This window comes from Leucoraja erinacea, chromosome 23 (genome assembly GCF_028641065.1).
Source record: "Leucoraja erinacea ecotype New England chromosome 23, Leri_hhj_1, whole genome shotgun sequence".
Lineage (NCBI taxonomy): Eukaryota > Metazoa > Chordata > Chondrichthyes > Rajiformes > Rajidae > Leucoraja > Leucoraja erinaceus.
The window spans coordinates 33676684-33687422 of NC_073399.1; the positions used below are offsets into that span (position 1 = coordinate 33676684).

The 10739-nt window shown below is 41.7% G+C and overlaps 1 protein-coding gene across 1 annotated transcript in view; it reads right to left on the reverse strand.

Moving 5' to 3' along the window:
- The window catches only part of LOC129708469 (polycomb protein suz12-like), a 56517-nt gene extending 46282 nt beyond the window's left edge, over nucleotides 1–10235 (reverse strand). Inside the window, exons 1-3 of the mRNA XM_055654271.1 lie at nucleotides 10036–10235; nucleotides 8839–8885; nucleotides 8475–8539 (exon numbers count right to left, since the gene is read on the reverse strand). Coding sequence (XP_055510246.1) covers nucleotides 8475–8539; nucleotides 8839–8885; nucleotides 10036–10135 — 212 coding nt within the window. The 5' untranslated portion in view covers nucleotides 10136–10235. The remainder of the gene's footprint in view (nucleotides 1–8474; nucleotides 8540–8838; nucleotides 8886–10035) is intronic.
- Between the last annotated feature and the right edge of the window lie 504 nt (nucleotides 10236–10739).

Here is a 10739-nt window from a genome sequence, read left to right on the forward strand (position 1 = left end):
TACATCTCAGAGCATCACCAGAGAAGACACCCAGCAACTGGTGATGTCAATGAATCGCAGACTTCAAGCAGTCATTGCATGCAAAGGATATGCAACAAAATACTAAACATGACTACTTTCATTTACATGACATCGCTGTGTCCCAAATATTATGGAGCCCTGAAACAGGGGGACTAGGTATAAACACTGCTGTAATTTCTACATGGTGAAACCAAAATGTATAAAATTGGCCTAATCAATTTCTGACAATGTGCACTTTAACCATGTGTGATTTTTTCCTATTACAAATCTCAAATTGTGGAATACAGACGCAAATAAATAAATGATGAGTCTTTGTCCCGAACATTATGGTGGTGTTAAATATAAGCATTCAATGGAGGTGCAACATTGACTCAAAACTATAACCACCATTGACACAAAATTACATTATTTTGAGCAGGCTCTTGACTGCAGCAACTTGAGTGGCAATTAATTTAAAGCGGCTGTGTTGGTAATCCCACCAAGACACCACAAACGGATTGTAGCAATTGTACCACGAGTGCCACGGTTTTGCCTTACATTGACACAAAAGCTACTTATTCAAACTTTGTATAGGGAGGTTTCACGGCAGTCGGGTCACGACCCACGACCCGTACTGTTGCTACGCTACTCCAAATGGATTACACGCGATGTACTGCAGGTAGGCACTTACCATTGTTTCCAGCGTTAAAACCCGCTGAAATTGTCAATTTTTGCGCTGTAAATAATTATGGAAATCGGGATAAGCGTGAGAGACATTTAGCCTACTTCAGAATTCCAAAAGTGAGGAGAAATGACGGTAGATAGAAACGAGAGCTGAAGGGACAACAACAGACAGAGTGCTTAGCGAACATTGGCCGTTTGCTCACTGCATTTCATCAACAGTAAGGCATTATTTGTGTTATTTCTTGATTCCTTTGGCATCTAAAAAGTTTCAGAAGTGATAAATCTGGCTGTAATTTTTTTTTAATCGCCCATGGTTCTCGTGGGTTTTTACATACAAAATGAAAACGCATCTGAAGAAAAATTTACAGCCAGATTTATCACTTCTGAGAATTTTTAGATACCAAAGGAATCAAGAAAAAACACAAATAATGCCTTACTTGATGAAATGCAGTGAGCAAACGCGATAATTCCCGATATTTTCAATGTTTACCAAGCACTTTAGCTGCTGTAGTCCCTTCAGTTGTCGCTTCTCTATACCTTAATTTCACTTCACGTTTGGAATTCTAAAGTTGGGTACATGTCTCTCACACTTACCCCAAACTCCCACAATTTTTTTCAGCGCAAAAATTCAACATTTTGGCGGTTTTTAACAGGTAGGAAAGTACGCGTTTCTAGCATTAATAACATATACCGGAAGTGACGGATGTCTTCCAGTTGGATTTAGCGGCTCCGTGCGCCATGACCCAGTGACCTTTCATGCAACCACCCTATAAAAAACAAAAATGAACAAAACACAACAACAAAAAATCCTTAAGGGAATATGATACTGCTACCGAGGATAATGCCAATTGAGCTAGTGACTGATAGACCAGGAGACACAAGAAAATTGCTGCAATCCAGCAAAAAAAAAGTGCTGGATTTTGCAGGTCAGACAGCATCTATGAGGGGGAATGGACAGATGATGTTTTGTCACTTACTCCGCCCATCTGCCAATCACCCCTCCCTTATCCGTAGCCACCTGTCACTTGCTGACTTTGCCCCAAAGTCACCTCCTTTTTCCACCTTTCTTCCCCGTTGTTCGTCTGAAGGATCCCGACCTAAAAGATCCTGCCCATTCCCTCCACAGAAGCTGCCTGACCCACTGAGTTCCTGCAGCATCTTGTTTTATTCTGGACCTGAAAATCTTCCACAAGATTTCCAACATAGAAACATAGAAAATAGGTGCAGGAGGAGGCCATTCGGCCCTACGAGCCAGCACCGCCATTCATTGTGATCATGGCTGATCATCCCCTATCAATAACCAGTGCCTGCCTTCTCCCCATATCCCTTGACTCCACTAGCTCCTAGAGCTCTATCTAACTCTTTCTTAAATCCATCCAGTGATTTGGCCTCCACTACCCTCTGTGGCAGGGAATTCCATAAATTCACAACTCTCTGGGTGAAAAAGTTTTTTCTCACCTCAGTCTTAAATGACCTACCCTTTATTCCAAGGCTGTGGCTCCTTGTTCTGGACTCGCCCAACATTGGGAACATTTTTCTTGCATCTAGCTTGTCCAGTCCTTTTATAATTTTATATGTTTCTAAAAGATCCCCCCTCATCCTTCTAAACTCCAGTGAATACAAGCCTAGTCTTTTCAATCTTTCCTCATGACAGTCCCGCCATCCCAGGGATCAATCTCGCGAACCTACGCTGCACTGCCTTAATCACAAGGATGTCCTTCCTCAAATTAGGAGACCAAAACTGTACACAATACTCCAGATGTGGTCTCACCAGAGCCCTATACAACTGCAGAAGAACCTCTTTACTCCTATACTGAAATCCTCTTGTTATGAAATACATGATATACGAAAACAAATCTTCAGTTTAAAACTGCTGCGAATAACTAACATCGCCTGTCTAGCAGTTGCATCTCCATTTACAAACATCACAGAAATAACAGATTTGAAACTTCTGGGTTGCTGTATTTATTTGTGTTTAAATTAGTCAGACAAAAGAAGCATGTGTATACAAAACATCATTGAAAACCATCTTGAACATAAAGTCGAAAATGTATTACTGAATGGTATCAAATAATGGAAATAGCAACAGTACAGAATAATACCACTGATAAATTAACTAAGAAGCTATTCCTTATTTGAAATTTAAAACTGATCACGTCAGACAAAAGTATCCACTTTGAAGAAAAAAAATTAGAAACAGAGTATGCAATCTGCTGTGACAAATACTCAACCATAAAATATATGGATTAAACCCAGCAGGCAACCAACAAAGCAGCAAGATTACAGCACCATTTAAAAACAATGCAAGCCAACAGAATTTGTTCAAAGATCTCTTTGGAAGATCATAAATATTGCTTGCAACCTAGTCCATATTTGATTCCAGCATCATTGTTTTTTTCCAGTTTCCCACTTTAAAAATTGGCATTTACTTTCAGGAAATATTCTCGGTCCTGATGAGGTTCATTATACTGGTTATGGTGGTGCCAGGAAAAAAGGCTAGCTTATGTCAGGAGTTTAGATTGCATGTTCACCCGACTTGCCAAAATACACAGATTTTTGACTCAAATCCATCAAATACACCAAAAGACAAAAAAGCTCAAAATTTCAGAAAAGCACCCCTTTCTTTTGAACTCAAACAACTTAAGGTACAGGTAAGTGTGTGCAAATAAAGCATTCAAAACTATTCAACCAACTCAAATGTCAGACAGAAACATCAGCAAACCTATAAAATTGAACATAATTAGATTAGCATTCCATTGCAATACCAAGGAAATTGTATTTGACGATTCAGCATCCCGTCTCATTATTTCACCATCAAAGTTGCCTTCACTGAGATTCTTCTTTTACCCGTAGGGGCCGAACGGGATGCAAGATAAACTAATTTAATCCGCCTGAACATGATCCATCTCCCTCCATTCCATGCATATCCATGCGCCTATCTAAAAGCCTCAAATACCACAACCGCATCTGTCTCCACCACCACTCCTGGTAAGGAGTGTTTGATTTCATTTACAGATAACCCACCTGCAATCACAAGATGTTCAAATAATAAACCTTTAAAAATAATCATAAACGCAGCAACTTTTGAAGCTAAAAAAATGCAATGGAACTAAAATAATCCAAACATCTTCCTGCAGAATTTTAAAGCCCATTATCTTTCTAAAGATTATATTCAAAGAAAAAAATAACAATAGCAGTTTAGAAGACACTGTCAATTGTTCCATTGCTTTAAAACTTTTCCTTCCTCCTGATTGCATGTATTGAAGACATTTCTTCTATAATTTCCATCAAGTCATTTTAAATATCGTAATCCAAGGCATGGTTCTCATTTACAGCATATTATTTGCATTGAAAATTCAAAACTGAATATTTCAGGATTCCGAGCAGTAACTTGGAAAATTCTGATAAATCTCCTCTACCTTCTGCTGTCAGACAGAAGACACTGAAGCTAGGAAGCACGTATCATAGGATTCAAGAACAGCTTCTTTTCCCATTGTTGTCAAACTCTTAAACAGACCTAAATTGCGGACCTTACACTTTTTTATCTGCACTTTCTCAGAAGTTGTAACTATATTTTGCAGTTTATTTTCTCTTTTGCACTATCTGATGTACCCATTTATGGTATGATTTGCCAGGATAACAAATAAAATGAAGTTCTACTGCATCTCAGTCCATGTGACAATAATGATAAAGCAATTCCTTTTGATAACTATTACAAGAGATTTAGGTTTTTCCACCAGGAAATCCTACGGTCCAAATGTGACATCAATTCTAGTTCACATTTCTTATCCAGTAGTTTGCAGTAATATGAATGATCTATTCCTCCTAATGGAGGGGACAATGCAGGTTCCAAGGCATCACTTTAAAGACACCTCCACCACACATACTTCCCCACTTCCTGAAGCTGCTGCATACTTATCCAATCCATCAGAGAAACAAAACAATAAACTATCAGTTTGTGGCCCTTAACGTTCCTTGGTGGGGGGGGGGGGGGGGGGGGGGTTGGGAAGGGGGTGGACGGCAAGGCAAATGTGAAAAGCAACACTGCACAGTATTCAAGTGGTCAAAAATGGCTTTTATTATCTCTTATATACCAAAAACATGTTTTCCTTGGTTAGGTGCATTATTATCACATATACTGAGGTACAGTGAACCCCTTTGTTGTGCATGCTATCCAAACAGATTAGATATATCATACATATAGATACAGTCAGTTCAAACACAAGTACAAAAGAGTGAAGGAGAAAATACAGAGTGTAGACCCTAAATTATGGAAGGACATTTAGAAGCCCGATAACAGAGAGGAAGACGTTATTCCGGACATTGAAAGGTTGGGCCACAGTACAGGCCATGATCAGTACATTTAGAGGGCATTTCAAAAATGTCATGTAGTTTGTGAACTAAATTTAATGCCAAGATACCAAGTCAGCTTCACAAGTTCTTCATTCCAATTTTTCATTGAAGACGGCACTCACATGGATTGTAATTTCTGATGTTAACATGACAATATAGCTAAATATCATGAGTAATACACAGTGGTCATCAAATATGTCACTTTCAGGAAAAAAAAGCCTCTGGATAGATCTACTTAACATTCAAATGGGATATAAAGAAGCTATATCTGATATGCAATACTGCTGCAATAATTCAGCTGCAACTTGAATGATTTTTCAAAGTATAAATTCTGCTCAATGTTACATCTTACACCCCAACTATCAATTTCAATTTGTACAAAGAAATTGGACTGGCAAGCAACGGAGTGCCAAAGAGGTTAGATGGTAACTCCTGCTCTGACAGGTAGTTTTATACAGATGTACTAAAATATGGAGGAAGAAACCTCCATGAAGGAACAAATGCAAAAGGATACAGGCTGACATAATCCAAAAAACTGAACTGTAAGTTACATAAAAGTTCAAAGACTGCATAACCATCAAAACCCAGACCTACAGCTTGCATTTTATAGTATTTAAAAGACTTTTTAATGCAGTACAAAAGTGGCAAAAATCTTCCCAGTTTCCCAGCAAATATAAGAACATAAACATGGGTGTACTTCAAAATATCATTCATTTTTGGTAATTATCAAATACAAAACTATCTAAGGTCACCAAATAGCTTCCTTGGTGAAATGGAACAAGAAAATAGTTCTAAAATTACAAACAAGAATTAAATGAAATTACAAATAGACAAACAAGCTTTTGAACTACTTATTTTTCACAAGAATACCTGCCTGATGGAACATTTAACATTCAGACATATAGCCTGAAGACTTCAATGAACACTGGGTAAAGTCACTGGGGGCAAGTTAATATGATCCTTCACATGAATGAATAAACAAATGAAAGATTTATACAACTCTGATGTTTCCAAAAAGGAATGAAACCATTGGTACATATTTTAAAAAGTGCCCTCCTTCAAGATCAATTCAACGTCATATCAGCCAAGAATCTAGCCAGTTTTCTCCCTTTCAATGGTGATAAAAGCAGTGTTGACAAGTTGAATCACGAGTGAACCTTTGGAAATCCATGGTGAATTTACTGGTTTAATCCCAATATTTTAGGCAGGTTTATTCACCTGGTGTCATTTCGCTTGCAGGCAAAAGGCGCTTTATCCGTCAAATTGCATCACACTCCCGTTAATAAAGATTTACAGGAACGCGTTGAGCAGATTCCACATCTCAGAGGTCTGTTTACAGTGGGGCAAGAGTTCACTATGAAATCCATCACCATCTCCTCTTTTACAGCAGAGCCACCAGCTGCCTGATGAAGAGTTTGAAAATTTCAAATCCCAAACTATACCAAGTCCTACATGGATATGTCTGACGAAGTGTCTCGACCCGAAACGTCACCCTTTCCTTCACACCAGAGTTGCTGCATGAGATACTTTTCTGTCTATCCTCAGTTTAAACCAACGTCTGCATTTCCTTCCTACACATATACACTAGACCTGTAGGACTAGGACCACAGGAGTCACATCACTCTCCTGTGGCTCAGTGACATACGCGACTTATAGCAAGCATCTCAAAGCACTGTAGAAGCACCCACATTTTTTTGACAACAGTCTTAAAAAAAATCCTTCGATCCAATGGGAGGTCAGGCAAACCAGTCATGATATCCTATTTCAGGCCAACATTCCAAGCATCAAAATACAAATGTCATATAACCAACCATACTGCTCAGGTGACATTATTCATACCCCAATAGCACTCTCCACTAAACATTCTCTGTAGAGACTTGTGTTGTAACAAATGATCTCTGAGAAGACAAAGAAATCACTTCAAGCAAGTGCACAATCACCACCTTGAAAAAGTAAAGTCCTGATATTTGGGAGTATATAGCCCTGTCCCACAGTACGAGTTCATTCCAAGAGTTTTAAAATAATCAAACTCCGGGTAAGCACGGAGAATGAACGTAGCGGGTATGTCGGAACTCGGGGACGTCTCTTTGCGGCTCATAATGCTAACGGCAGGTACTCGGGAAGACTCGCTTATGGCAGGTAAGCACGGGAAGACTCGTGAAGATTTTTCAACATGTTGAAAAATGTCCACGAGAGCCCCGAGTACCGACGAGTGGCCATCACCGTTAATCTCCGAGTTCGAATCAGGACAAGCTCGGGAGAACTCTTGGAATGAACTCGTACCGTGGGACAGGGGTTTAAGACTCTCCAGAAAAGACCTCAGGTTCTCCAAAAAACAAACAGAAAATAAGCACAAACAGCAAGATCACACCACAGGTCAAACCATCAGCATCTTGAGGATTGTCTGCCCCTTCAGTAGAAGGATTTGTAGACCTCATTAACCATCTCAAGACCTACCTACTTTGAGTAAGGATGATAATTTTGTTTGTACCCAAAGACAACCACTATTATTCAGACCATCAACAAACACAGTTTCCATATCAATGTGATATTTTCCCAAATATTTACGATAACTAGACACAAAATGCTGGAGTAAAGCAGCGGGACAGGCAGCATCTCTGGACAGAAGGAATGGTTGACGTGTCGGATCGAGACCCTTCAGGACGAGTCTGAAGAGGGGTCTCAACCCGAAACGTCACCCATTCCTTCTATCCAGAGATGCTGCCTATCCCGCTGAGTTACTCCAGCATTTTGCATCTATCTTCGGTGTGAACCCGCATCTGAATTCAAGATAACAAATTGTTTTGTGGCTAGGATTTTTACAACTAAAGATTGGCAAGATAAATCTAACAAAAATATTAAACAATTCAGCTTTGAAATTATCAAAGGAAAACACCACATAGTTCCAAATAAATATTGTTCCCATGTTCAATTTTTCATTAGAGGGCACACAACATCATAATAATTAGAATTAATCAAAAGGCTTTCAGTTTAGATGTAAAAACAGCACATTTTCATAAAGTTTACATTTAGACTCTTCCTATTGATATGCCCAACTATTTTAAATAAGTGGATTTCAAAAATATTAAACACTTGAAAATGTGTGACAATTTATTTATGTGGAATGAACCAACAAAACAAATTTTACCTGCACTCAATACAAGCTTAACCTGCTGATAATTTTTCCTTAGATGGACACAAAAAGCTGGAGTAACTCAGCAGATCAGATAGCATCTCTGGAGAAAAGGAATAGGCGACGTTTCGGGTCAAGTCATCACCTATTCCTTTTCTCCAGAGATGCTGTCTGACCCACTGAGTTACTCCAGCTTTTTGACTACCTTCATTTTAAACCAGCACCTGCAGTTCCATCCTACACAATAATGCTTCCTTGATATTTTCCTTTAGCCCAAAGAATAACATTAGATGCTTTAAAGTACCTTTTGGCGTTCGTCCTTGATAATCGATGTGACATGTAAGTGAGGGTTCTGTGCAAAAAGATGGGCTGAAAAACAAAAAGGACTCATCAGAATAGCCCCCAAAACATCCCCTCTGTAATGGGATGACAAATAACTTGCATTTCTGGTGTTTGCAATATATACAAATTTAAATGATAGCATATAAAAAAGTAATGATCATTTACAGCACATTAGGTTAAGTAGCGAAATCAACTATAATCATTTCATGTGGAGAATTGTCATGTTGATCAGGCTCATTTTGCCAAAACTGTACTCCCTCTATCAGGTCACAATTCCACCTCTCATGTGAAGGGAATAACAGGTTTATTTATTTTATGAAACTTACCGCTATGAGGTTCCTGGTTCGGAGAAATCTGTAAATTTGTGTCGGCTCTGGGAAAATGAAAGTGAATGAATTTGTGTCACAGTCTCATCCAACAAGCCCCAGCCCCGTACCCCCCCCCCCCCCCCCCCCCCCTCCCTCTTTCCCATCCTTTTCACAAGTCAATGGGGAATTCAGGAAGCATTCAGACAACACACGATGGAGCTAATTTCAAAAGTAGGGGCCATACCTCCAACATACAAACTTAAATATATCTTGTATATCCAAGATAGACACAAAAAGCTGAAGTAACTCAGTGGGACAGGCAGCATCTCTGGAGATAAGGAATGGTTGACGTTTTGGGTCGAGACCCTTCTTCAGACTGATGTCAGGGGAGAGGGAGGTACATAGATAAGGAAGTGTAAAGTGTGAAAATGTGTATATCTAGTGTACATACGGGATGAACAATTACTTTGTCAAATTAACAGTGTTGTTTCACAACTGTTGAGTATGTCAGATGAGTTTGGTAGGATCAATGGTGTTAATGGGGGTATGTTAAAGAACATAACCATGTAACATGCCCACCCCCACTGTCCCAGTACCATCCCCTTAAACCCCCTCCCCTCTGCACCACCACCCATCATCAGCCACCACCCACCCTCTCTTCATCCCCCTCCATCACCGCCTTCTACCCCCTCCACTTTTCACCACCACTAACCCTCCCCTCCTAATTGCCACCCCCACCATCATCTCTCTCTCTCTCTCGTCCCCACTGGCACCCCCTCCATCTTCCCCCTTCCCACCCCTCCACAACAACCACCCCCATCATCAGAACCTTCACCACTCTTCAACCCCTCCCCGCAAACTTACTCGCGCCCAGATCTTTTGTGCCAATTCAACTCAGCAAGTGCAAACAATAAAACCATCACCGGTGTGTTTAATGGCTGAGGGTACCCTCCTCCTCCTCCCCGCTGAAGCTCGCCCGGCCTCTCATCGCCCTGCAGGTGTTATTATTTACCCCCATCGCCCCCCATGTATTAAGCGGGACGGATCACCAGCCCGGGGAGCGCGGCCTAGTCGAGGTGGGATCCTGGGCCACGATGAGGGCGGGATGCCGGTGACAGGAGGAGGAGGAGGGCGAGATCTCGGCCCGCCAGCCCGCCCGCCCGCCCCGAGTCGCGGCCGCTTCACTGCCCGAGCGGCGGGCTTGATTGAACTTACTCTCGAAGGCCTGCAGGAAAAGCTCGTGGTCGGCCTGGATCTGGTCGATCTTGGGCTTCTTGACTGCGTTCTTGCCGCCGCTGTGTTTGTGGGGAGCCATGCTCGGACGTAAGGAAGGGAGGGAGAGGGAGAGGGGAGGGGGAGGGGGAAAGTTTTCCCTCACGGTGGCGGCGAAGAAAATCTTCCCGTCCCCAAACTCCCAGTGTAAAAGCACCGCCGGGCTCAACCTAACCTGAGCGACGGAAGTCCCGCCCCTCCAGCCATCCGCCACCCTCCCATTGGTCCGCATCCCGCGGCCGCCGGCGTCTCCCCGCCGGCGATTGGTCGCCAACGCCGTCACTCAGGCACGACTTCCGCTAGCAGGGTTGGTTGCGCGCGCGCGAAGGGCTTTTTTTTGCCGCTCGCTCCTCTTGAACCGTTTTCGCGGGAAGCGCGCGCGGTGCAGGATGGGCGGGAAGAAGGCGGGGCTGGCGCCGGGAGGACCGGAAGTAGGCAGGCGACGCCAATGTATCACGTCTGCAGCATCTCCAATTCAATTCAAGGGTGTTTTAATAATAATAATTTATTTGTCATTCGAATTGTCTATTGTCGAACTAAGTATACATTTGAACGAGGCTGAGGTGCATAGTGGATAATATTGATGTAAGGTGCCAGTGCAGCGTGTGTGTTTTAGGTGAGATGTATGTGTGGGGTGGGTTGGCGAG